At 56.5% G+C, this 27995-nt stretch overlaps 1 protein-coding gene across 6 annotated transcripts in view; it reads right to left on the reverse strand.

Moving 5' to 3' along the window:
• The window catches only part of RGS12 (regulator of G protein signaling 12), a 120133-nt gene that overhangs the window by 15731 nt on the left and 76407 nt on the right, over positions 1–27995 (reverse strand). For all 6 annotated transcript variants that reach the window (XM_023253348.2, XM_045056893.1, XM_045056891.1 and 3 more), the window contains 6 exons: positions 6412–6581; positions 5790–5882; positions 4943–5086; positions 4029–4208; positions 3348–3501; positions 1655–1731 (listed from right to left, as the gene is read on the reverse strand). In XM_023253348.2, coding sequence (XP_023109116.2) covers positions 1655–1731; positions 3348–3501; positions 4029–4208; positions 4943–5086; positions 5790–5882; positions 6412–6581 — 818 coding nt within the window. The remainder of the gene's footprint in view (positions 1–1654; positions 1732–3347; positions 3502–4028; positions 4209–4942; positions 5087–5789; positions 5883–6411; positions 6582–27995) is intronic.

Here is a 27995-nt window from a genome sequence, read left to right on the forward strand (position 1 = left end):
GCCCGCTCCTGCCTCGCAGACGGTCGCACCAGGGACCCACCAGGCGGGCCAGATGCACGCGGGGGGCCTGAGGCCCCGCCCGGTCTGGGAGGCCCCTCGGCTGCCCCCCCCCTTATCCTTCTGGCCCTTCCCACCTGAGCCCCCACGACCGGAGGCCTCTCCCAGAGGACCGGACTGTGGACTGTGGAGGCCACGGGGGGGAGCCCGAGGCCGGGGCCGGGGCAGGGAGCAGGGCAGCGCGGGCAAAGGCTCGCAGGCAGGAACACGCACCCGAGGGGTGACGACTCCTCCCGCGGACACCGGCCATCGGGTCAGAGAAGCCAGTGAGGGGCGTTGTGTCCTGACAGTCCCACACACTATGCAAGGCTCAGCACGGGAAGTGCAGGGGCGGGGCTGTGAGGGGCACAGTAAGAGCCTCGGCTCCACCCTCCTTTAGCGGCTGGCAGACCACCCCGGGCCAGTGTGAGGGACAGGACCGGGCCTCCTCGGGGGCCCTTTCGCCCAGAGGACGCTCGACACCCTCCCCGGGTGAGGACGTGGCCCCAGCCGGCCTGCCCGGCCCCCAGCAGCGAGACACCCGCGCGGAAGGGGGAGGTCGGGCGGGGAGAGGCGGGCTCCGGGGCACTGCGGGCCGAGGCTTTTGGAAACGGCAGTCTGTGATTTCATCGTCTGCATTATTCACGGACTAAGTCGGGGGCTCGGGAAATGGCTACTCAGCACTCGGTCCCGGTACCAGGACCCACACCCGGATGTGGGGGCTCCCTAGCGGGCAGGACGTGGACGAGGGGCCAGCCCGTGGCCCTGTTCCCGCGGCAGACCTCAGGTCTATCCGTGACGTCTCCCCTGGTCTCTGCGGGTCAATGGCGTGTCCCGGCCGCAAAGGGCTCCTGCGTGTCCTTCTACCGTACCGCCTGCCTCGGCCGCCACTCTACTGTGGCTGTCTCCTCCTGAAAATCTCTGTGGCCCTGACATCCCTTCAGAAAACGGAGCCCGTAGGTGGTAGGCTGATTATAAAATGGCCCCAGCTACTCCCTTCCCCCGGATGCAGGCGCAGTAAGGAAGGTTCTCTGTTTCTTAAGCTGGAGTTTGGGCGGTTTGCTGGCCCGCGGCGGTTCACTGGCTCAACCCTCCCAGCTCTAACTGTGGCACAGTGTCCCTGGAGAGGAGGGGTTACTCTGCGAGCACGAGCCAGGAGGTTTTCCACGCCCGCCGTGAGACAAGAGCTGGCGGCCAGCAGGTGTCCCCAGCTGACTGAGAGCAGGGTCACGACCAGCAGCCAGCCTGCCACACGGGCCGGGGTGAGGCCGGAGCGGGGGTCCCCTCAGGGTAGCCCCCGCGAGCAGAAGCACAGGTGCGAGGAGGCAGGAGGTGACGGGACGGTCACACGCGAGACCAACGGAAAGCTCTGTTGGCTCTCAGTGGGGCTCACACAACGGGAGCTGGATGAGAACAGACGTCAGCAATAAAGCCAGAAATAATCTAGTGCACAAGCCGCAGCCCTCCCCCGCGTCCCCACGCGCCCAGGAGCCCCGGCCCCACATCAGCGGCACCCGCGTTTGTTCGGCTTCATGAGCGGGGGCTTTGCGTGGCCAGACACGGAGGCGGATTTCACGAATCCGCTGTGGCCTTTGGGAGGGGGGAGGCGGTGACTTACCAGGTCCAGGCTCCCCGCGGAGGACACGGAGCCCTGTGACTCGCGGCGACCCAGGCCTCCGTTGGCGTGCAGGGGTTCTTGATGGGGAAACACAGTGACTCAGCACCGGAGGCCAGCTCTCCCCCTCTGCACGTGATACAGGGCCCGCCTTCCTCGGTCACATCCCCAACCTCACCCTTTCAGGCCAAGCAGACCAGGGACACGGAGAGGCCTCTCAGAGGCACCCCCCTTGGCTAGACTCCACTCTGCCCTTGGCCGTAGCCGGCCCCCAGACACACAAGGACACGCTCCTGGGGCGTGGAATTTTCACTTCGACACGTGGCTTCTGGGCCTAAATGGACAGTGGTAAGCACCCCGACCAGCGACCGCACCTCTACTCACGCTTGACTCCCATCTTCCCGCCAAGAGCTCAAGCGAGCCAACGACCACCCCATCGCCCCCACCAACTGAACTCGCCGTGACCTCTGGCTAGTCTAGAGATCCCGAGAACTGACACACACCGGTCCCGCTCCCCAGTCACGCCGCTGTGCCACAGCCAGCAGCTGCAGGCCAGGGCACCAGGGGACCGCGGTCCCTGGTCCTGCTGCCCTCCTGAACCACCGGCCCACCTGCCACAGCAGCAGATCCCCAGACGACCAAGTCGCGATGCCTGGGGAGCGCCCTGGAGTCAGGGTTTAGAGACTGTTCCAGACGGCTCTCTAAAGATCTGCCGGGCGCGGGGGGGGGCGGCAGCCCCTGCCGTCTCTAGGTTCTCAGGGGTCCCCAGCCCCATCTAACTACAGCTCCTGCCCCTGCGACGGTCTCTCACCGACTGAGTTCTGCAAGTCTGTCCGCCCACAGCATGACCCCGGGAACACTGGGGTGCCCGTGCCAAGCCCACAACCTTCCTAAGCTGCTGCAGTCTGTCAAATGGGCGCAAGAGGACTCGGTTCGCCGGCTGCTCTGAGAAGGACACAGAACGTACACTACGCAGGCCGCCTGGCGCGCCACGGGCCCCGTCCCGGGAGCTGCCACCACCCGTCCCTCTCCAGCGCTCCCTGCCTGTGCTCCCTCCATCGACGCCGTTCCAGGGCCTTTCCGCCCCATGCCTGCCCGGCCCGTGTAAACTGTCGACTGCTCTCTGCCCCGTCAGAAGCTGCTTTCAACCCTCTGCCCCGCCTCCCAGGAGGAGTCTGTGCCTCTGTCACTATCTGCTGAGCTACACGTAAGAAAGAAGCCAACGGAGAAAATATCTAGAATGGGCGACCTACAGCATCTACAATAATACAGAATTACAATTTTGAAAATGCGGGATACCCCAACTATGGTACTACATTTTAAAAAATTACAAAGGCTCACACACTCCTACACACACCTAGAAAGCCGCCCAGGCAGGAAACCAAGAGGCTGTCTGGGTGCAGAGAAGGCAGGACACTTGTGTTGTCTCGTCTCCCCCATTTCCTACCGGGAGGGCCGGAGAGGATGGCACGCCAGGCCCGCCCGCAGGGTGCCCTGGCCGAGTGGGGAGTGGGCTGGAACGCACCCTCACCCCCTTTTGCAAACGGCACCGAAGCCACACTGTTTCACTCCGGCTGGCCCGCCCCCAAAGGGCTACGCCCGCGGACACAGAGCCGCGTTCTGCGTGTGCCCCGGACGTGCCCTTGCACACCGCCGGCAGACCCCGGCCAGGCCACCCCCATCCGCCACCGCACACCGTTTGCGTGGTCGCCGTGCTCCTTCTTCTTCTGCGACCGCCCGGTGCTCCTGGTCCTGGACCAGGAAAAGAACGCTCCCTTCCGTTTCTTTTCACTGTCCTCGTCCCCCAGCTCTTCATTCAGGGATCTTCCTGATCTCGATTTTCCACTCAACTATCATCAAACAGAGACGTTAAAATAGCGTAACATTACTTAAACTTTTTTAGATGTGTATTTATTTTTGAGAGAGAGAGAGAGAGAGACAGAGCATGAGCCGGGGAGGGCCAGAGAGAGGGAGATGCAGAATCCGAAGCAGCTCCAGGCTCTGAGCCCATGGGCTCAAACCCAGGAACCGTGAGATCACGACATGAGCCGAAGTCGGATGCTCAGCCGACTGAACCACCCAGGCGCCCCAGCATAACATTATTTTAACGTTACGTCAAGTGTGAAGGGAAGCTGAAGAGGGCTGTAGGCGGATCTGTGGGATGGCCCAGACCCTTCGACAGCCGGAGGGCAGCACTACCGCGAATGGAACCCCTGCCCCCTGCCCCCTGCCCCGGGCACAGGATGCGTCCCAGGAGGGCTGGGTCCTAGCGATCTAGCGATGCGTGCTACCCCTTTCCCATCCCGCCCCCCCCCCCCAGCCACACCACCCCCCGGCACTCCCATCCGCCCAGAAGACGCGGCGGGCGCACGGGCACCTTCTTGGGCGTGGACACGCCGGAGTGCTCCGAGCTGACGCTGCCCTTGGAGGCCGGGCTGCCGGGCACCTGCTGTGCGTCGGGGAGCGAGCGGCCTTCCACCTCGGCCAGGATGCACTCTTGGTACAGCTGGGACTTGAGGAAGCGCGTGTAGCTGTCGAACTTCATCAGGTTGAAGATCTACGGAGCACACGCGGCACGCTGTAGCTTGACGAGCCACTGGGGCGCTCGGCCCCCGGGCCCACCTGCCGCGGCCGCCTCACAGGGGCGCTCAGGCCACGCCAGCCTCTTCCTCACTCTCCGACTCCGTGAACCCCAACCACTCACGGGAAGTCGGCACCAGGAGCAGACTCCGGGCATCTCCCGGGCAGTCCTGGACAGGCCCCGCTTTGTTAGATAAGAGTGAAACCAGACGTGACTGGGAATCTGAAGGAAGCGAGAACTGCCTTGGAAACACTTTCCTCCACTACTTTCCACGTTATTCATGGAATAAATAATCGAACGATTTAGCAACAGACGTGCTCCCTGAGGAGGCTGGTGGGTCATGCGCCCGGACAAACAACGTTCGTTATTGTGATAAATGATGCTGCACCCTTTTAATCACAGTGACATCCCGGAACTGAAAAAAACCCGGAACATGCACACACGTTGGCACCCGCGGACCTGAGACGTCACACAAAGGTGTGCGTCCGAGCGACCACAGACAGGGCTCGTGGCCAGTTATTTCACGGCCCCACCGATGCCCCCCACCCCCCCCCAACCGAGACAAGCCTGGTGGGAGACACAGGGCTCCGCCCCTCACATCCACCTCCGTGGGCACCCCTCCGCTCGGGCTGGCCGCCTGCTTCTGGCCACACGGTCCCGCAGAGAGGACCCTGGCGAGGAGTCCCTGCGGGGAACCGAGGCACAGTTACCTGGAGCTGCTGCTCCTTGAACATGTCGGGGTGCGGAGCACTGAGAATGTCATCCGCCAGCTGGGCCTGGCTGTCGATGTTGACGGGGGTGGTGGCTTTGCTGCACAGGAACTTGCTGAAGATCTCGCGGGCCCTGTAGGAGAGCTGACAGGACACGGGTGTGGGCGGGAAGCGCGGGCCGCGGGCTCCCCTGACGTGCAAGCGTGCTGCTGGTCTCCACGTTCCAAACGCCCGACGCGGGCCCAGCGGTGCAGACGCACTTCCCTAGGGCCCAGCAAATACTGCCTGCTTGAGTAAACGGAGGTCAAGCCGGTAGGAAACCTTCCAGCAAACGGGCTCCTCCCTGACTTTCTCCAGCGGGCGCTGCTGGGGCCCTGGGGCACCGAGGGGCCGTCCCGCACGTGGCGCTTCGCGCGTGTGGTCTCAGCAAGCGGGGACTCATCCGTGCCACACGGCGTGTGCCGGGCACATAAGAGGCCTCATCCGCGGCGGGAAGGAGGGCCCGCACCGTGGAGCAGGGCCGGCGCCCGCGGGGGCTTCTCTGGTGGCAGGTGAGGCGTGGGCAGTGGAGCCGCACGAACGCACACGCTCAGGGCGTGCGCCTGCCCGGGGATCTAAGTCCCCTTCCAACACGCGGAGCGGCAGCACGTCCGCGGAAAGAAGTTTCACGGGCGCTTACGTCAACCACGTTCAGGCAAAATTAAACATCACACGTATTGGGAAAGTTATGCTGAAAAAGAAGCGTCTCTCGGTAACCCCATGAGAACACAGTCACGTCGACCTCAGACCGCCCTGGGGTCTAGCCCACGGCGAGACCTTCCCGCTCCCCAGGCGTGAGCAAACTTACCTCCTTCTTGTCGTGTGCAGGAACATGGTTAAAATATTCACAGGCCTGCCAGAATAAAATGTTTTCTTCACTGAATTCCTTCCTTAGGAAATCCTAAGAAAAACACCACCAATTAGCCTTCACGTGCGACCAGCCCGTCACCGGCATCCGCCCTCCTCCTGAGCTGTCGCCTCGCTCCCGCCCTTCGCTTTGGTTTGCCTTCCACAGACACCGGGGGCCGGAAGCGTCTCTCCCCAGCCTCCCCGAGGGCCGCGGACCACAGACTGAAAGCCGCCCGCGCTTTAAGGACCGTGCTGGTGTTCGCCGCTGTTCCCCCAAAGGCAGGACACCCTTCCCAGCAGCCGCGCTCGCCACGTGCAGCTCCGCTAAGCATTGACAGGAGGCTCCGTGCTCGCTGCTGCGGGGGGACCCTCCACGCAGAGCCAGGGCCGAGCTGGGCAGAGGCCCCCTCCAGCCCCGGTCTCCCGTGCGACGAGCAGGGGGCCAGGGGGAGGCCCCCGCGGGAGGCCGCTCGGCGACTCCACCGCTGCTGACCTTGGGGTGTGCGCCCCAGGTCCTTCTTGAGGAGCACCCGGCGGAGGGAGCAAACGGCCCCCGGGCCCCGTGACCACCCCCTACTCACAGAGAAGTAGCGGACGCCAAGAGGGTCCTGCAGAAGGCGCTCGAACGACACGGCCCAGCTGGCGGCCCTCCTCTCGCGCAGGCGCCTGCAGCTCTGGACGCTGGGGAGGCTGGCATTGCTGCTGAGGCTGTGGTCGCTCGCGCGGTCCTTCAGGTCAGCGCCGGCCAGCTCTGCGGGACCAGCACAGACCCCACCTGCACATGCGTCCTCCACGCCGCCCGGCAGCGCCCGGCCCGGCCTTCCGGGCGGCCGCCAGGGGCTCTCCCGGGCGTCTGCTCTAAAACACACACTCAGCCAACAAAACGCACCGAGCGCCTACAGCGTGCCCAGCGTTGGCCTGGGCACAGGGCACAGGGCACAGGGCACAGGGCAAGACGAACCCGGCCCTCATGTGGCCACACGCACACACACGGAGCGGGCGCGCCAAGCCCACGCCGCAGACACAACAGGGCTCCCGGGCGACCCCGTCCGTGAGTTCGGGAGGTGCCGGGTCACCGTGGGCGAGCAAAGCGAAAGGGGTTCTGTGCTGGGTGGGGGGGATGCCTGCCGTGGGCAAGCACACGCGTGTGTCCCGTCCTGCACACGGTCTCCCTGTAGAATGTGTGGCCTACCCTCCAAACGTACCACGACTCCGTGACCACGCGTGTTGTCGGGACAGCCGGTGAGAAGCCGGCCCGGCGCAGAAAACACCACGGTTCCCGAGCGTCTACAAAATAGCCCCGAACAGCCTGGGTTCCCTCACGCTTTACGCGAATCCCCGAATAGCCCGCTCCCTTCACAAAGGGCAGGGGAGTGTTTGGGGAGCCCCACGTCACCGTCTCCCACCTCACGTCAGCAGCGGGCTGGGCCTCCCCCCCACCCGGCAGGCCTGGTCGGCGAAACCCGAGGGGGCGGGTGCCGGCTGGCCGGGAGCAGGGCCAGACGCACACTGTGCCGCGGACGTGCTCCCTTCTGTGCGGACGGCTTGCCCCACGGTCCCACGCCGGGCTACTCCCCCCACCCCCAGTCCCAACACCAAGGAGACCGAAGGCTGGGCCGCAGCCTGTGGACCCCAGATGACGCGGGAAAGGAGGGCACGAAGTCTAGAGGAGCACCCTGACTGATGCAACAGGGCTCGTGCGCTGCGCCCCGTGCCCCTCCCCGTGCTGCTGCGCGCAGTCGGCCCCCGGGCTGGCGGCGGGAGGAGCCCAGGGGACTGGCCGGGCGGCTCCGGCTCTAAGCCCACCAGTGCAAACGTACCTCCTTGCTGCCGAGGGGCCGGACACGGGGAAAGTGAGAGCCGGCGGGGCAGCGGGAAGCCGCCCTGGGTTCTGATGCCCACCGGCGGCCGCACGGGGAGCAGTGGGCACAGGCCACGCCCGTGGGCGCCACAACACAACCGCAGCCCAGATGGCCTCGAGGAGGCCCAGAGGGCGGAGGGCCAAGAAGGCAACCCCTCGGGGTCGGTCCAATCAGACCCGCTTGGTGGCTCGGGGCCACTGGGGCAGGACATTCAAAGTTGAAGAAGCACTCGGATTGGAAAAGAAAAGAAAAACATAAAGTCAAAGAGTAGTAACTTAAACTGCTATAGAAAACACGTCAATGAGACGAGATGGGACAAGGTCGGAAGAAAGACAGCTGGGATGCTTCTCCGTGGCTCCGTAGAGCCGCACATGGGACGTGTGAGCCTCGTGGTGCAGTGCACGCACCGCTCTCCCGGACCTGAGGCAGGCCCAGAGCTTGTGTGCGAGACGTGAAGCTCACCCCAGGGCCCGTGTGCACCACCTGCTACACTCTTAGCACGGCACAGCCAGCCGCGAGGGGTCCCGGCACGGCCCCCAGAGCACTCGGCAGCTCCACCGTCACCCTGGTAACCAGTCCCCGCGCACAGAACCGCCCCCTCCCCGCCCTGCGACCCCCCCCCCCCCCCCCGCAGAAAACTGGCCGTTTTACACTCACGCGATACAGGCCACACAGACTCACTGGCTCTGTTTGATTTGGGTCAAGTAACCACAGCGATGAGGGCAAGACCCACACGTGGTAACTCTCCCTAGATCAACATATCACCCCAATACATGTCCCAGTAGATGTTTATTAGAATAGGACAAGCTGAGGGGCGCCTGGGGGGCTCAGTCGGTTGAGCATCTGACTCTTGACCTTGGCTCAGGTCACGGTCTCACTGTTGTGAGGTCGAGCCCCGCCTTGGGCTCTGTGCTGACCACGGATCCTGCTTGGGGTTCTCTCTCTCCCCCTGTCCCCCCCGGCCCCTGCTTACACTCTGTCAATAAAAAAAAACAACAACAAAAAACCGAGCCAGATGAACTGAGTGTAAAAGTTCACATGGAAAACTACACGTGAAACGCTGGACAAACAAACCAAAGCAGGGCCGGGTGGCGGGGCGGCCCCTCCACCACCCCCGCCCTGCTGGCGCCACACGGCTCGTCCTGGGACGACTGGAAAACCACCTGAAAAATAATCAAGTCGGATCCCTTGCGGCACACTGAAATAAATCTCACCTGGACCAAAGACTGACGTGTCAGAAAATCAAACTGGAGACACTGTGGACAAGAAGACACAGCCCGGACTGGCGAGGGACAAGACGGATCCACAGACCACGCAAACACCGCGGTCTGTGACGACGGTGAGGGGCGGTGAAGGGAGGTGAGGGGTCACAAGGTACAAGCTTCCAGTTACACAACAGTGCTGGGATGTCGTGCACAGCACAACGGCCGCAGCCAACAGCATCACGTTGTATCTCTGAAAGCGGCGAAGAGAGCAGATCTCAAAAGTTCCGTCACAAGAAAAGATTCTGGAACTGCAGGCGGTGACGACACCGTGGTGACCGTGCCACGACCCACGCAGACGCGAAGTCACCACGTCGTACGCCTTCAACTGACATAATGTCGTGTGGCCTGTACCTCGGTCAGAAATGAACATGAAACAAACACCATAAACTAAGTCAAAAGACAAAGTGTGGGGAAATACCCATGACCCATTACACGAGGGACTAATCTTCTCGATATTTGAGGCCACCTGCACATCAACACGAGAAAGGCCAACAGAGCAAAGAAAACTGGAAGGACCGTGTGGACAGTCACTGAGTAGGGGCTTGAGACGCTCACCACCACGTGCAGACGCGTTTAGTTTCACCCACAAGGAGCTAAAGATGAGGTTAAACTACAAGCATCTTGTATCTAACTGGCGCTTTTCTGCTATACTTTACGTTCATAAATGAGGTGATTCTCACAAAATGAAGTAATTTTTAAAACAGTCTAGGGGCGCCTGGGTGGCTCAGTCAGTGAAGAGTCTGACTTAGCTCAGGTCATGATCTTGTGGTTCGTGGGTTCAAGCCCTGCATCGGGCTCTGTGCTGACGGCTCGGAGCCTGGAGCCCGCTTCGGATTCTGTGTCTCCCTCTCTCTCTGCCCTTCCCTCGCTCATGCTCTCTCTGTCTCTCAAAAATAAACATTAAAAGTTAAAAAAAAAAAAAAACGTAAGACACTCTGTTAACGGGGCACCTATGTGGCCCAGGCGGTGAAGTGTCCGACTCTTGATTTCAGCTCAGGTCATGATCCCAGGGTGGTGGGGTCAAGCACTGCAACACGTTCTGTGCTGAGTGTAGAGCCCGCTTAAGATTCTCTCTCTCTCCCTCTGCCCCTCTCCCTCACTCATGCTCTCTCTCTCTCTCAAAAATAAATTTTAAAAACCCAGTCTGTTAAGTACGAGCACCGAAACACTCTTCTTCCGGCTTTTTTTCCTTGAGGCAATAAGGGCTGACGGAACTGGGAACGGAAGGGTGGACAGAGGTAACTGGCCTCAGGGGAGCTGGAAAAGCCTTCCGTGAGGGACCAGATGTGCAAAGGCCCTGGGGCAGAAGAGGCACGGCTCACAGCCCCACAGCTGGTATGTCTGGGCTTAGGGGAAACGTGCGAGGGCCGGGAAAGGTGCTAAGGCCACAGAGTGTGAACCATACATCCTAGGGGGCAGTGAAACATAAGGGAAGGTCAAGAGGGCACTTTTTTCCTTCACAGGTCCACTGGCCCTGAGCTCGGTCCCTGGGAGGATGCAGGTCAACGGGGTCGTGAGGACAGGGCGGCAAAGAGGTAGACGAGCTGCAAACTGACAGAGCACCCGAACCCCGTCCATCAAGGGTGTTGGCGCTTTTGCTCCTCAAATAAAAAAGGTGTCTGGGTTCCAGGCACGCAAGCGGCACTGATTTGGAACAGCCGCCTTCCTTGCTCCCCAGACACGCGGACCGCAGGAGGGAGAGACGCCTGTCGCCGCGCCCTGGGCTGGGCTGCGGGCTGAGGGCGAGAGTGAACGAGTGAAGGACACTGCCGAACGAACAGAGTGACAGATGACCCGTATTTTGAGTAAGCTCATTTTTAGGAGACCCGGCCAATCCTCATTTTTTGAAGACTCACAGATCAACGACTGACACTGTAAAAGTCTAGCGGAGAAAGAAACTTGGAAATTAAAGGAAGGAAAATCCTGACGCCTGGCCAGCCCGCGTGTCACGCCCCACGAGGGGCTGGGCCGCTGCCCCGGCACACCTTGGGGTCGCCGGCAAGGACCGTCCCTTGAGAGGGAGGCCGGGAAGACTCATGTGCAGGAAGTGAGGGGAAGAGTCACGGTGGCTGAAACCCCACTTCTGCAGGCACGCAGGCCCCGGGCCCCGGCTCTCACAGGACCCCGAAGAGCTGGGGAGAGCCATCCTGCCGCCAGGCTCCCTGCACCGCGGGACCGAAAGCTGAGGCCCCTTCTGTCTGTTCCTCATCGAAACACCGCAAATGCCCGCTGGGCCTCAGCCCCAGCACCGGTGGAGCTCAGGGAGGGGACACGGGACACCACGACCCTGAAGGACGCTCCCGGTCACCCGCGGGGCAGGCCACACGCCGATGGAGGCCTGGCCGTGGCCATTTCTCTCCTGACGGCCCGGTCTCGAGGAACACGCTCGCTCTGCAAAGTGGGGACAACCGCAGGCCACACAGAGCACGTCAAGGCCGAGTTCTCTACCCGAAAGATCTCCCAGAAGCTTGTGAGAAAGGCCGGCTCCTGCAGGAGGGCGCCGAGGCCCGGGGCCGGGGGTGGGGGGGGCGGTGCCGGCACCCCGGAGCGTGGCCGCGCTAGGTGCTGCTCACGCGGGCTGCAGGTGCCCGCACCATCCACGCGTCCCCACCACGCAGGGCCAGGCACCCGGCCCTCTGCTCCACCCTCAGATCGCCCCGGGACCGTTCTCGACACACGGAAAACAGGGCACAGTTCTGCAAGAACCCATCTCGAGAGCTGGCGCGAAAGCCCTGCCATGCCAGGGTCCCTGCCAGCCCCGGGCCAGACGGGAGGCGGGCAGAGCCAGCGCCGAACTCCCTGCCGGGGACTCTCTCCACGCTAACCGAAGGAGAAGGCGGGTCCACGGAGCCCCCCACCCCCCCCCAGGGCTGGAGGGTCACGCTGGACAGCGTTTCCCGCGTCTTGTTTTGTTTTGTTTTTGCTTTTGCTGTTTTCCTCTGTCAGTGGACCAGGTGGAGCCGAAGAAACGCTTTCCTGGAGAGAAAGGTCTTTTGAGTCCGTTTCAGGCCGGCCAAAAGCTAGAAGAGCCACCAACTGCAAGCTGGCCGGGCAGTCGTGTCACAAATGGGGTCGACAGTGCCCTCGTACTAAAATTTCGTGGCCAATTCTGCCACACCGGGTTCCGGGTGCCACCTCACCACACGCCCGTCCAGACCGCGATCTCACACGCCTCCACGTATGTCCCTCGCGAGTCCGGGTCCGTGCGAGGGGTCACTGCCCCCGGCGACCCAGCCCCCTCCGCAGACATACCTGAAGGCTGTCAGCCAGCCCCCGACAAGAAGCCAAGGCGCGCAGACCAGAGGGACTTTACCTGGGTGGAGCCGATAAGAGCCACTGTGATGCCACTTAACCAAATACTTCCAACCATTCACCGCAAACCACCCCTCCGAATCCATACCAGGGTCAGGCGGCACGGCCCCCGGGGCCCCGGGCAAAGGCTCGGGCCACACACAGAGACATTGTTCCCAGCTCACGCTCCCCCAGGAGGCCGGTCAGCACACTCCCCAGCGACCCTGGGCCGCAGGCCACAGGCCCACAGGGGCGCCTCTCCCCCTCCAGGCTCACGCAGAGGAAACCAATAGTGTCCTCGCACAAAGCAGCCCGAAGACGCATGCATAATTCACAGCGAGATGTTCGGCCTGCTGCTGCTCGCCGAACGTGAATTATTTAGTCTGCCCGAGCCCGGCTGCAGAAGCTGTGAGCTGGGAGGGCCACGTGCCCACGGCAGGGCCCTCCGACAGGCGACAGGCTGCTCTCCTTCCGGGTTTGCGCGCTGTTAAACCGGCGGTGGTAAAGGGAACAAATACCTGTGGATTTTCATACTAATCATGAGGCTTTCGAGCTCGGATTTCCCGATGTATCTTGAAAGTTTTGGAAATCCCGTAAACAGACCGATCTTTTAAAAATGAGAAAGCGTTCAGCAAAAACTGCCTGGTACCGGTTGGGGAATGAAGGGCCGCACTTCTGGGTCAGAGCAGAGCGGGACTGCGTCGCTGGAGTTTCATCTGCACGACCCACAGGGGGCGGGACGTGGCTCCGGGCTGCGGTCCGCGGACCCTCCTGCGGATGCACCGGTGCACACACGGTCCCACCACACGGATGTCCAATCCCTCCCGACATCTCCAGGAGGGCACCGAGATGAAGCCTGCCCGCGGCTCCTGCCTCCCTCTCAACGTCCTTTGTGCCCTCACGTTTCCGAAGCCCATGGGGACGGGGACCACCACAGCAGCCGGACTCTGCTCCTCTCCGGCCCCCGTGTCTCCGGGCCCCAGGCCCCCGTGTGCACCAGGCCAGCACAAGACGCCAGTGTCACTGAAGCCACAGCGGGATGGGCCAGGCTCTGAAACTGCCCCTTTCTTAGGGCTCTACGTGCCGTCCTTGGGGGGGGGAACGTTTTATTTTCCTGTAACTTCAAACTTGCACAAAGGTTACAAGAGCACACCCTTTACCCAGATTCACTGGGCATCTGTCTACACTCTGCCCGTTTGCTGAATCATCCTGCCTCTCCTCCCTGTGCCCGTCCTTTCTCTGAACACACGCACACGCGCGCACACACACGCACACGCACCCTCCAAGCTGTTGGAGATCCAGGTGGAGACAGCCCTTTACCCCTAAATACTTCAGTGTGAATTTCCAAAGAGCAAGGACATTCTCTGTCACAACCACGGCGCAACTATCAAAATCGGGAAGCGCAACACGGCCTCTATTCCAATGTCATCAACAGAGTCCCGTCCAGCTGTCTCCCCAGCTCAGATCGAGTGCAGAACCACACAGCTGCCAGGTCTCTTTAAAAACTCCCAGCCGCCGTGTTTCCAGATCTCCACCAAGGCCAGTTATCTTGTAGGCTGTCCCTCAGTTTGGGCCGTCTGAGGGTTCCCCGTCACTTGGCAGGAATCCTCAGGAAGCGACATATGTCCTTCTCGGGACTTCTCATCGGGAAGCACGTAATGTCAGTGCATTGCAACGCGGGTCGTGTTTGCTTTGGGCACCAGGTTCCCCACCGCAGGGCTGCGGTCTCCCTTGGGACGAGACGCACACGCCCTGTTCCCAGTCCAGCCTGTGGCCACCACCCCTCCCCCACCCCCAGCTGCCAACTCCACAGCAACAAAGAGCTGTCCTCCCCACGTTTACAAACTCATTTATCTCTACGAGTAGGCGTTCCGCGGAGTTTCACCTCATTCAGTGGCTTCTAATCCACAAATGTCTGGGTATTTTTCTTTCCCTTCTCTCTGTCTCTCTTAATCCTCTGCCTCTCTTTAAGCCGGTATCTGTATCTTTCTGGTAAGTCCTCATCAGGAACTCAGTGTTTTGGTTTTTTTTGTTTTTTAATTTTTTTTAAATGTTTATCCATTTTTGAGAGAGAGAGACAGAGACAGAGAGAGAGAGACAGAGCAGAGTGGGGGAGGGGCAGAGAGAGAGGGAGACACAGAATCCGAAGCAGGCTCCAGGCTCCGAGCTGTCGGCACAGAGCCCGACGTGGGGGCTCGAACTCACTAACTGTGAGACCACGACCTGAGCCGAGGTCGGACACTTAACCACCCAGGCGCCTCAGCGTTTCCTTATTTTTAAGTCTAAAACAAACTAACAAACAGGGGCGCCTGGGTGGCTCATTCGGTTAAGCATCCAACTCTTGATATCGGCTCAGGTCATGATCTCATGGTTCGTGGGTTCTAGCCCCGTGCTGGGCCCTGTGTTGAGTGTGGAACCTGCCTGGGGTTCTCTGTCTCCCTCTCTCTCCGCCCCTCCCCTGCTCTCGCTCTCTCAAAATAAATAATATAAATATACTTTACATCAAACAAACAAAACCTTGGGCCAGGCTCACTGTACTTGCCCTGCTCCCGCCCAGCAACTGAGGCTTCGCTTCAAGGATCGCTGGTTCCTGGGGCACCTGGGCGGCTCAGTCGGCTGAGTGTCCGAGTTCAGCTCGAGTCATCATCTCACAGCTCACGGGCTGGAGCCCGCGTCGGCTTCTCTGCAGTCAGTGAGGAGTCCGCTTTAGTTCCTGTCTCCCTCTCTCTGCCCGTCCCCAGTCTGTGCTTTCTGTCTCAAAAATAAATAAAAACATCAAAAAAAAAAAAAAAAAGGACAGCTGGTCCCCTGTACCGAAGAGTGGTATTTAGGCACCAAGATCCGCACACAAGGGGTACTCGCTTCCACTGGCCGGCTCACTGCTTCTAGAACTTTGCAGCGGACACAGCTAGGGAACGGACCACACCTGCCCACACTGATATGCAGGCGTCTCTGCCTTTATCTCTACAGCTATGAAGCCGGAGTTCACACGGGCGCCTCCAACTCTGACCCAACCCCGAGCGCACGCTCCTTTCCTACGCTTTGTATGTTTTATACACTATGTTCTAACCTCTCCCCAGCAGCGGGGGCTGGGCCCCCATTGTCCTGGACACATTCCTCATTTGCTCGGGCCCAGGATACACCTGCACTGTCTCTACAAGACAGCTTAAGGACGACTAACTCCTACCAGCGCAGAAACCAAACCCGCTAACTAGGGTCCCTCTTTGTCTGTAATCCTTTTTTACATAAACGATACATCGAGTCAAACGCACAGTCTCGGCGTAAGACTCACTGTGTTTTACGGTCGGGTCGCCTGCCTTTTAAAGCCTGAGCTTGACCACCAAGTGAACCTGTCCATCTTCAAGCCACCAGGCCTTGAGGATGCCTGCCAGCAGGTCACTTATAACCGTGACATTCAGCTGCAGGGGAAACCCGGGGGGGAGCCTCGGGCCCCAGGACGGTCCTTCCGTCTCTGGGTGGCGGGATGTGGTAGACTGGATGGGCTCAGAAGCCTCTTGATTTTCTCCTTGGGGCAGAAACTAGCATTTGCAGGGTTTGGGGCCAAAGCACAAATAAAGGACTTTGTGTTGTGTATCTAAATATTGAAAACGCAGTGGAGCTAACATACTGTTAAATAAGCTATATTCTATTAGCCCACTTCCAACAACACAAAAGACCAGCTCGGATTTAGAATTCTGGAACTTGTCTGACCTGTGCACGGAGACGTGGCGGCATGGTGGGGGGCTGCCTGCCTGCCCCCCGCCCTCTCTTCCCACCCTAACTCCGTCCCCACCAGCCGCACACCCCAGTCTGTCACATCATCCCCACCACAACAGCCACCCTGCGGACCTGGGTGTTCACTTCGTTCCCCAGTTGCCGACAAATGTGGAGCAGCAGGGCCGTTTTTCCGAAAGAAACCGTATACGGAGTCCTCTTGGGTGGTCTGGCTTGGCCGAGGAAGGGAGAGGGCACAGAGGACAGCAGGTGGGACAGACCCCAGGTAGGCCCCATTCTGCTCCGCCTGGCACAGCTCCTCTCCTTCAGGAAAACTCCTGCCGGTAACGACTGAGCCCTACTGATCATCGGAATAAAATGTTTTTGGAACCTACAGCGCTTCCTCGAGACATGTCTAGAAATCACTGCTCTAACTCAATCAGCCCATCTTACAAACAGAGTTGCTGAGGTCAGAAGACGCCCCGTGGCCCGCCCGACGGTGGCCGGTGACAGGGTCGAGACCACAGGCACGCCCTCCGACGGCCCCGCGACTCTTATGGAACTCCAGGGGCACGAAGACACGTGGGCCCAGAGCCGAAATCCAGATTCTGAGTCTCTCCTGGAGTCGGTACCCGAAGTCGGATTTATCACTTTCTGGCAGAGCAGTCAAGCACACTTTCCACGTCTGAAATGACACGAGTCCTTCTGGAGAGCGAAATGCCAAGCAGATGGGGGGAAATGCCGGGAGAGCTCACGAGGCCACACGAGTGGGCAGACCAGTAACCGAAAAGGGTCAGTGTGGGAAGTGTGAGGCGACAGGCGGAGACGGGTGCCTCTTGTCACCCGTCACACTGAATTTTCAGGATGCCGGTCTCGGGGCCACCCGCGACGACCACACGTGGCTGGCAGACTGAAGGTGGCATCTGACCACAGGGAGCCTCCAGGACCCCCCGAAAAGGGACACGGGACATTTCCCAAAGATTAGCCCTAATCAAATGCATTTATTCCGCTGGTTTCAACCTAAACCCTGTGCCTCACTCACTCACTCGTTAATCCTCTGTGAAAGTAATTCCGTCCGTTCCAATGGGTAAGACACGTACACTGCGCGAAGGCAGCCTTCTCTCTCCCTCGCCCCAACAGCCACACATAAACTGCACACCTCCCGGCCACATCCTGTCCCTGTCTACAGGACACTGCCCAACGCAGAAGCCCAGGGACCCCCAATCTGGAGCTCCGTGAGGAAGACCCAAAATGCTGCTAAACTGTCCCCACAGCCAGGGTAGGGCCGCCCACACGGAATACTAAAGGCACCGCCGGGAGCCCCAAGCCTGCACCAAGGCGGTGGCAGGTAGAGATGAGGCGAGGGTACCTCCCCCAACAGGCCTGGGGCTGGAGGGCTGGCCCTCAAGGAAGGAGAAGCCTCCAGCACACACAGTCATGAAGGAGGCTTGAGGCAGGCAATGTCCTTCATCAGAGGCAGCACCTAGGGACCGCTCCCACGAGAGCAAGGAAGGCCATACGGAGACGAAGGAAACGTCCCACTTCGTATGTAGGCATAAACTGTACGGCCATAGCTGGGGGTTTCCAGGGCAGTTATGATTTCACATCGCTTTGACGAAGGCGGCATGGCAGATGTAAAACTAAACACAATGCAGTATCCAAGTCTCTTCTATGGTTTCCAAAGAAAACAATCAAATACAATCACGAATGAAAGAGGAGAGATCACAACCACCACCGCAGAAATACGAACAATCATAGGAGGATATTATGGGCAAGTATACGCCAATAAAATGGGCAATCTGGAAGAAATGGACAAATTCCTAGAAACATATAAACTACCAAAACTGAAACAGGAGAAAATGGAAAATTTGAACGGGCCCATATCCAGTAAAGAAACCGAATCAGTAATCAAAATTCTCCCAACAAACACGAGTCGCGGGATGGATGGCTTTCCAAGGGAACTCTACCAAACATTTAAAGAAGAGTTAACACCTATTTTCTTGAAGCTCTTCCAAAAAATAGGAATGGAAGGAAAACTGCCAAACTCTTTCTATGAAGCCAGCATTACCTTGATTCCAAAACCAGACAAAGACCCCACTAAAAAGAAGAACTATAGACCAATATCCCTGATGAATTTTTGTAGATGCAAAAATTCTCAACAAGATACTGGCAAACCGGATCCAACAATACAGTAAAAGAACTATTCCCCACGACCACGTGGGATTTATTCCTGGGATGAAGGGCTGGTTCAATATCTGCAAATCAATCAATGTGATATATCACATTAATAAGAGAAAGGATAAAAACCACATGATCCTCTCAATAGATGCAGAAAAAGCATTTGACAAAATACAGCCTCCTTTCTTGATAAAAACCCTCAAGAAAGTAGGGATAGAAGGAGCATACCTCGAGATCATAAAAGCCACATACGAACGACCCAATGCTAATATCATCCTCAAATGGGGAAAAACTGAGAGCTTTCCCCCTAAGGTCAGGAACAAGACAGGGATGTCCACTCTCACCACTGTTACTCAACATAGTATTGGAAGTCTTAGCCTCTGCAATCAGACAACACAAAGAAATAAAAGGCATCCAAATCGGCCAGGAGGAGGTCAAACTTTCACTCTTCGCAGATGACATGATACTCTATATGGAAAACCCAAAAGATTCCGCCAAAAAACTGCTAGAACTGATTCATGAATTCAGCAAAGTCTCAGGATATAAAATCAATGCACAGAAATCGGCTACATTTCTATACACCAATAATGAAGCAGCAGAAAGAGAAATCAAGGAATCGATCCCATTTACAATTGCACCAAAACCTAAAATACCTAGGAATAAATCTAACCAAAGAGGTGAAAAATCTATACACTGAGAAGTACAGAAAGCTTATGAAAGAACTGAAAAAGACACACACACACACACACAAAGGAAAAACATTCCACACTCATGGACTGGAAGAACAAATATCGTTAAAATGTCGATACTACCCAAAGCAATCTACACATTCAATGCAATCCTTATCAAAGAAACACCAGCATTCTTCACAGAGCTAGAACAAACAATCCTAAAATTTGTATGCAACCAGAAAAGAACTCCGAATAGCCAAAGCGATCCTGAAAAAGAAAACCAAAGCAGGAGGCATCACAATCCCGGACTTCAAGCTATACTACAAAGCTGTAATCATCAGGACAGTATGGTACTGGCACAAGAACAGACACTCAGATCAATGGAACAGAATAGAGAACCCAGAAATGGACCCACAACCGTACGGGCAACCAATCTTTGACAAAGCAGGAAAGAACATCCAACGGAATCAAGACAGTCTCTTCAGCATGTGGTGCTGGGAAAACTGGACAGCGACATGCAGAAGAATGAACCTGGACCGCTTTCTTACACCAGACACAAAAATAAACTCAACATGGATGAAAGACCTCAATGTAAGACAGGAAGCCATCAAAATCCTCGAGGAGAAAGCAGGCAAAAACCTCTTTTATCTTGGCCGCAGCAACTTCTTACTCAACACGTCTCCAGAGGCAAGGGAAACAAAAACACAAATGAACTACTGGGACCTCATCAAGATAAAAAGCTTCTGCACAGCAAAGGAAACAACCAGCAAAACTAAAAGGCAACCGACAGAACGGGAGAAGATATTTGCAAACGACATATCAGATGAAGGGTTAGGATCCAAAATCTATAAAGAACTTATGAAACTCAACACCCATAAAGCAAATAATCCAGTGAAGAAATGGGCCAAAGACATGAACAGACACTTCTCCAAAGAAGACATCCAGATGGCCAACAGACACATGAAAAAATGCTCAACATCATCCATCATCAGGGAACTACAAATCAAAGCCACAATGAGATACCACCTCACACTTATCAGAATGGCTAACATTAATAACTCAGGCAACAACAGATGTTGGCGAGGATGCAGAGAAAGAGGATCTCTTTTGCACTGCTGGTGGGAATGCAGACTGGTGCAGCCACTGTGGAAAGTAGTATGGAGGTTCCTCAAAAAACTAAAAGTAGAACTACCCTACGACCCAGCAATTGCACTACTAGGTATTTATCCAAGGGATACAGGGATGCTGTTTCGAAGGGACACATGCACTCCCACGTTTATAGCAGTGCTATTGACAATAGGCAAAGTATGGAAAGAGCCCAAATGTCCATCGATGGATGAACGGATAAAGAAAATGTGGTGTATATATATACAACAGAGTATTACTCGGTGATCAAAAAGAATGAAATCTTGCCATTTGCAACTACGTGGATGGAACGGGAGGGTATCATGCTAAGCGAAATAAGTCAGTCAGAGAAAGACGAATATCATATGACTGCACTCATATGAGGAATTTAAGATAAAAACCGGTTGAACATAAGGGAAGGGAAGCAAAAATAAGATAAAAACAGGGAGGGGGACAAAACATAAGAGACGCTTAAACACAGAGAAGAAACGGAGGTTGCTGGCGGGGTTGTGGGTGGGGGGATGGGCAAATGGGGGATGGGCATTAAGGAGGGCGCTTGTTGGGATGAGCACTGGGTATTATATGTAGGGGATGAATCACTAAGTTCTATTCCTGAAATCACTATTACACTATATGTTAAGTTGGATTTAAACTTTTTTAAAAAAGAAAAAGAAAACGATCAAACTTAAAAAGCCACTTGTCCAAAACTGCGTTCCCCAAACCCGGTCACCACGCTGGCCCCATGTTCCCCGGGGGCCTTCGCAAGTCCACGCAGAGAAGGCTGGCGCTCCCCTGCCCCTCCTCCGCAGTGGGGACCGCTGATGGGCAGGGCCCCAGGGCTGCAGCAGCCCTCTGTCTCCCAGCGGGTTGTGCTGAAGACTTGGGGGGCCCACCTCGCGGGCCGGCCACAGGGACCCGTGAAGCCTGACCCTCCTACGCAACGAGCAGATGACCAGGGCTCCGCCGCACGGGAGCCCACTCTCTGCATTTTCTTCCCAAAGCCGGGTGGGGACAGCGAAGACGAACAGGAGGTCAACGGGCTGCCCCTGGTTCTCGTTTATTCAATAGATACTCGCTGGAGGCCCGTGCTGTGGCAAGCTCTATCCTAGGAGCAGGGGCCTCCGACCCGGCGCCACCTGGCACAGGTGTGGTGAGGCACAGGGTGGTCCCTGGGCTCACGCTGCCCGGTTCCCAGCTTGGGCAAGGCACTCACCCTCGTGTGAAACTGCGCTAAGAGCCATGTACTGACCGCAGGGATACTGGGAGAACCCCACTGCTGGCCGAGCGTCGTGGCGAGCAGGGCCGGGCGCGCAGGAGGCACTCAGTAATACTGGCTGAGTAAGTGGGTCGTGTGTCCCAAATGTGAGCGAGCGCTACGGTACAGGCTGAAAGGCACGCGACTTCCAATTACACAGATCTTGCGGTTTTAATGCACGATTTATTTTCTCCTTTAAAAAATTTAAACATAAATATAAAATCGCTGTTAATCTTCACCTAAAATCCTGGCCCTAACTCCCCTCCCCAGAGAAAACCCATCTTATTAATTTCAGGTTGATTCCTCCCAATATTTTTAATGCTTTTACCAACATATACACATCCCCACAGAAACAATGTATATTGTTTAGGAAAGCTACTGGTTTTTATCTTTCTAACAGAAACTAATTCCATTAGTTCCAAGAGGTCTGGCCAAGCACATTGATGTGCTTTGGGTTTTCTAATCAGATGCTAATATCGTTCGAGAATAATGATCATTTGGTTTCCTCCTCTCCAAGTCTTTTGACCTTATTTCCTCTTCTCGCCTAACCGTGTTGGCCGGAATCCCCAACACCATGCTACATAGTTGCTGAGACAGGGAACATCCTTGCCTTATTCCTGGCTCTAATGGGATGCTTCTGATGTTTAACTGTCAAGTGTAACTTTTAAAAATCCCAGTGGGCAATGCTAGCAGATACTCTTCTAGCCTCTATTGTGATAGTCACATGGTTTGACTCCTTCACTCGATTACCACAGCCCACGGCGCGATCCGTTCCTGTGCCTGTGATGTTCCACCACCAAATGTAATTAAGCCCCACGAAGTCAGGGATCTTGTTTTGTTCACAAGTGTGTCCCCAGGGCTCAGAACAGGTCTTAGAGGAAGGCCGGAGAAAGGAAGAGCTCAAAATATAATTGCTAAATGGATAAATGGTTAGTTTCTGCCTTATTATTTCCTTCACCTTAATTTCATTTATCTTCTTTTCTGTTTCCCTCCCTTCTTATGCTGAAAGATTAGCTCCTGTACCTTCTAACTGTTCATTTTTACAATATATACATTTAACACTAGGAAGTTTTCTCTGAAAACCACTCTGGCTACGTCCCACTGCTGTCGATATGGAGCACCACAATCTCCAGGCGGCTCTAAACTGTATTGCAATTTCCCTTTTAATTTTCTCCTCGACCCATGGATTATCTGGAAGTAAAATTTTGAACTTTCAAGCGTGTGGATTATTTTTTGTTGTCTTTTTGTGATGGACATCTTTTTAATTATACTGCTGTCAGTAGACGTGCTCTGTAGGCTATAAATATTTTTAGAGTTCGTAGCAACTACATTTCTGGCATAGGATAGAGTCAACTTTGCTGACTATTTCACACACCTTCGCAAAAAAAGTATTTTTTCTATCGGGTATAAAGTTCGACATATGCCTGTTAGATTTTATTTTCCATTTCCTCATGCAAATACTCTGTAGTCTTACTGTTTTGTTTTGTTTTGTTTTGTTTTTTATTTAATCAGCTTAATCTCGTAGTTTCTGAAAAGGTATGTCACAGGCGCCCCCCTGGGAGCACGTGTCTGCTTGTGTTGTGGTCCCACCTCAGTTTGCTTTACGAAGGAGATGCCCTATTTGTGGCGCACAGAGCCCCTCTTTGTTCTTCTTACATATTTTTTTCCACTTTGAATCATTTTGTCTGAGATTAATGTTGTCATACCAGCTTTTTTCCCCTTAGTATCTGCCTGCTAGATCTTTCATTTAAGTATTTCAATCTGCCAGTGTTGTTTTGAAGGTGGACTTTTAACAGGCGAGGTGGAGAGTGGAGAGTGTGTGCCGCTTGAGGCTTTCTCTGCCACTGGTCTCCCATCTTCTTCAGGACCTGTCCGAGGCTCCTCCTCTGCCGGCCCCTCTGGGCACTTTTGTCTCCGTCCAATGTTCAATGACACTGAAATGCGATCCAAACGGCCACAGCAGCACTAACGAAGGCAGCTCCTGATCACACGCCGGGTGCTGCTCTAAGTGAGCCACGTGTGCTGACTCCCCTGATGCTCACGAGAACTCTGTGAGACTGGTCCCAGGACCCCACTGTGCACATGGGAGAACTGAGGCACACCGCCAGTGACAGGGGCCCGCTGCCTCTCACCCCTCCAGGCCCCACTCGGCCCAAAGCTTTGAGACCCTTCTTCCCTGCACCATCTTTAATTTTCCAAGCTTACCAAGGCATTCAATTCCACCATCACCCCGGTGACCCCCAAATGTGTTTCCAGGCCCAGCTTTCCTGCAGTCTATACGCGCGTATCCAACTGTATACACAACATCTCCCCTTGGAAACCGATGAGCATCTCGAAAACCCCAGGTCCAAAGCAGAGCCCTGGTTATCACCAGCACCCCCCCCCCCACATCCGTTTCTCCCCATCCACTCCTTCCTGTCCCTGCAAATGCCATGGTCATCCCCGCGGGCACCCAAGCGGAAACCCAGGGGTAGGCTTTGGGACCCTCTCTCCTCACTCCACTCCCCCTCCACGGTGGTCATTCTCTCAGGTTTCCCGCTGCTCCCAGCTGCCCCTTCTCGGCTTGTCCTGACTCCTCCTGTCTCCCTGAACCTGCACTAGGGCGAAGCCCAATTCAGGTTTCAGGCTCGGCTTTGCTTGGCCACGCGACCTCTGGCTGGGCCGGGCCCCACACCCCTGCCTCCCCAACCGGCATCACACCTGACCACAGTTTGCCAGTTACCCGGAGGCAGGCATGGCCTTCCCACCGGCCTTCCTCTGACGTGACAGGTCACCTTACGTGCAAGCCCTCGAAAGGTCACGAACATTGCAGACTTCTCCCTCACCTTCTTTTGGACGATGGAATCTATTTGAGGGTGACGCATTAGCCTGAAATCATCTCAATGAATCCTAGCTGTAGATATTCAAAGGGCCAGTCATCTAAAAGAAATCGTTTTTAAAAGACAAACCAACCAAACCAGATTTAGTATTTATTGCCGGGGCAAAGCAGTAAGTGGCCACGTACTGAAGTTCACAAGTGGATAGTTGCAAAACAATTCTCTTAAGCCCGGCTGCCTTAATGTCAACGGCTGTCCGTGGCTTTCTAGTAACATTTCCAGCGGAAGCATCGCACACAGACTCCCGAAGTGCTAGGTCTCAACCAGCTCGGACAGAAGGGAAGACGACCCCAAAACCAAGACCGCCAGTGGCTTACAGGTCGGCTCCAAACCCTGCAAGAACACGCGAAGGGCCTGGGAGAGCCACGGCAACCCCGGAGGCGCGCAGGGACGAGACTACGACCCAGGTCTCAGAACGCACTGAGAGTGACAGTAATTACAGCAGGAAGCGTCAACCCAGTGACAGACAAAGAGGCCACTGGAACAAAAGGCAGGGGCCAGAAACGGACTCGCAGATATATGATTACCTGATAAGGGTGCAGCTTCGGTTCAGTGAGGAGAGGAGCAGCGTGGCCACACGTGGGGCTGGGTCCTCTGGGTCTCGGGCGGGGGAGAAGGAGTGTCGTCCCCTAGCTCGCACCGGGCACAAGGAAGGAACTGGTTCCCGGTGATCTGAGATTTCAGTGTGAAACACTAAAACAATGGTTTTACCCTCATGGTCAGGGGAAGGGCAAGGCCTGCTCTAAAAGGACATAAAAAGCATCACCAGAAAGGAAAAATGATAAACTGGATATTACGATTAAAAGCTTAGAAAATAGTTTTTTAATTTTAATTTTTATCTATCTTTTTTTTTACATTTATTTATTTTTGAGAGAGAGAGAGGGAGAGAGAGAGGGAGACAGAGCACAAGTGTGGGGGGGGGGGCGGGGCAGAGAGAGAGGGAGACACAGAATCCAAAGCAGGCTCCAGGCTCTGAGCTGTCAGCACAGAGCCCGACGTGGGGCTCGAACCCACAAACTGTGAGATCATGACCTGAGCTGAAGTCGGACACCTAACCGACGGAGCCACCCAGGCTCCCCAAGATTAAAACCTTCCGGTCAGCAAAAAGACTCCACTAGGGGAATGATCAGGTGTGTTGTGGAGAGGGGCTTCCCTGCACACGTAAACTCAACACAAAACGTATTTCTAGAATATATTTTAAAAATTTTTCTAGAAATCAATAAGGAAAGGCAGACAACCTGACAGGCACTTCACAAAAAGGATATCCAAGCGGCCAAAAATGTGAAATGTGCTCAATTCATTAGTCACCAGGGAGCCACAAGCGCAAACCAACCCCGATCCGGTGCCCGTATCCCCGTTCAAGGGCTGAAATAAACAACGTGAAGCGTGGCGGGGGGTGGGGGGGGAAACACCCAGAACCCCACACTGCTGGTCAGCACACACGCCATAGAGTCGTCTGGGGACACCGTGTGTCCCGCCTGGTATGCACCAGCACCGCGAGCGACCCAGCCTGTCACGACACAAACGCCACCCCCCCCCCGGGTGTCACCCGCGAGCCCTGCCCACGCAGGCGTGCCACAGCAGGGCCCCTGGCGGCAGCCAACAGTCAGAACCCGCTCGGGTACCACTGACGGTCCCGTGGGTGCGTGGACAGTGACGTGCTCGTAAGATAGCGCCACGCGGTGAGGAGAACGCACAGCTGTTGACACGCCCAACACGCACAAAACTCACGAACCTCAAGTTCAACGAAAGGAGCCAGGCGCTGGGGAGGGCGCAACGCGGGGATGCGTTGTGTTTAGGTTCAAAACAGGCAGCGCTTCCCGAGGGGGCCAGCGGTGGGGCTAATGGTCCGCGCTGGGCACAGGGACTGAAAGGGGGCCCGAGGGGCCTCCGGGTGCTGCTAACACAGCGTGTTCACTTTGTGGAAAGTCCTCAGGCCACGACGCACCTGCAGCATGTGGCTGATTCTCCAACAGAAAGTTCTCACGGCTGAAAGAACAGTTGCCACAGAAACACATCTGAGGCGTCTGAATGAAACGAAATCACGAAGCGGGAGAGGAGGAGGGAAAGCGGACCCTCCCACTTCGTACCATTTAATGCAAAATGTAACTTGGTGTGATGAAACAGATGATTCTCATTAGACTCTGTCATCGGCTTTCCTTTCTAGAGTCGTTATCTACACGTAATATATTCAAATTGGCCAAGACTGAGTTTTGGGACTTGTGGTCGGGGGGGAAAAAAACGGGGCACTCTCACAGGTGACTGTCCTGTGTTGTGTTCCAAGCGGATGTTATCAGGCGGGGCGGGGGGGGGGGGCAGTAACCGTGCATCTGTGCTTGGCGTGTCCCCAGCACCGGGGGACGGGACCGGCATACACGATCTGCTGGAGGGGACAGCGGTGCGCCCTGAAACAACACGGGTCTGAGGACGGGGAGGCCAAGCGTGAGCGAAGCTGGCAGAGAGGGCCGAGGGCACACCGGGCGCGGCACGGGGCAGGGGCCCTGGTTCCTCGCCTTCCTCTTCCGGCCAAACCCAAGCTGGGGCGGACCCTTTCCTCCCAAATGACGGCCCCTCTCCACAGCGAATTCTTAAAGAGAAGTCACTGCTGCCTCAGGGGCCGGAGCTTGACTAACGTGAGCCAACCCGAAGGGAGGCCTGCGTAAAGCTGGGGAAACAGGACGTCGTGTCAGGACTGTCGGGTTCAGCTGCACTTAAAACATCCACAGGAGGCTGTCAGCACCAACGAACCGGGACAAGCGAGGGGCCCACAGATTTGCTTCTAGCGCTAGGGACAGGCCGAGCGCCAACACACCTGAGCCGAAGCTACAGGACAACCCGTCACGGGCCTCCTGTCCACACGCTGCTCCGCGGGCAAGAGCGAGCGCGGCCACCGGGCCTCCGGTCAGAGGAAGGGCGCCTCCCGGGGCCTCTGGGGTCCCCTGCGCTAATTCCTGGAGACAACTGGGTGCTGTTGGCCACAAAGGATGTCCCCCAAACGGGCGGCAGAGCCGAGTTATAAGGAGTTAGGACGGCCACAGGGGTCCCGCCGCGGTAGAGCCAGGGCACGGCTTCCTCATTCACGTCACTGGTTCACTCCGGTGCCGCTAAATTCTACCAGAATGTGACATGCATGTGAAGCTAGCCAAAGCTTGCTGGATTCCAGAATTAGGTGCTCGCTCATTCACTGGCTGTTCCAAGTGCCCGAGACTGAGCCAGGTATTGGATACACCGGGGACAGGGCTGGGGTGATGACCGCCCGCCTGTTCTGGGTTGTGAGGGCAGCTGTTGCCCTACAGGTAATGGGAAATCACTGAAGTTCCTTGTGCAAGAAAGCGTCATGGTCTGAGTTCTGTTCAGAATTTTTAAGAGACCATCTCCCATCATTACAGTGAAAAAATTCTGTCACAAGAATTCTATGTCTGGCCACGACGGAGTAACTGGGGCCAGGCTTCCCCTCTAGCCACATATTACTAGAAAACTAGGCCAAATATGTCAACAACAGTCCTCAAAAAATTGGACCACAGGTACCATAAGACGGTGATTCCTGAAGGAAAAGAAATCAGTGAGGTGAGCCCCGGGGCCGTCCAGCGACCCACCAGGGGGCACCGCACAAAAGTACAGCCTGGGGCAGGGGGACCCGAGTGCACGATGGCTCTCTCACGGAGCTGAAGAGAGCTCAGTGCTCAGAGCTGAAGAGACTAGACTCAGGGAAGCCCAGGGTGGCCGGGCCCTGCAGGGGCTGCATCAACCAGTATAGGAAGGGCTGCAGAGAGCTCACAGGAGACCCTGGGGCCTGTTGCTGAGTTCTAGACTGTGTGGGTACGGGGGGACACCCCACGAGGCTAGACAACTCACAGGGCTGGGGGATTTCCGAGTCCCAGCCAGTCCTTGTGGAATGCCTGCCCCTCGAAGGAGACCCCACCTGTGT

The sequence above is a fragment of the Felis catus genome, chromosome B1, assembly GCF_018350175.1.
Source record: "Felis catus isolate Fca126 chromosome B1, F.catus_Fca126_mat1.0, whole genome shotgun sequence".
NCBI classification, from domain to species: domain Eukaryota; kingdom Metazoa; phylum Chordata; class Mammalia; order Carnivora; family Felidae; genus Felis; species Felis catus.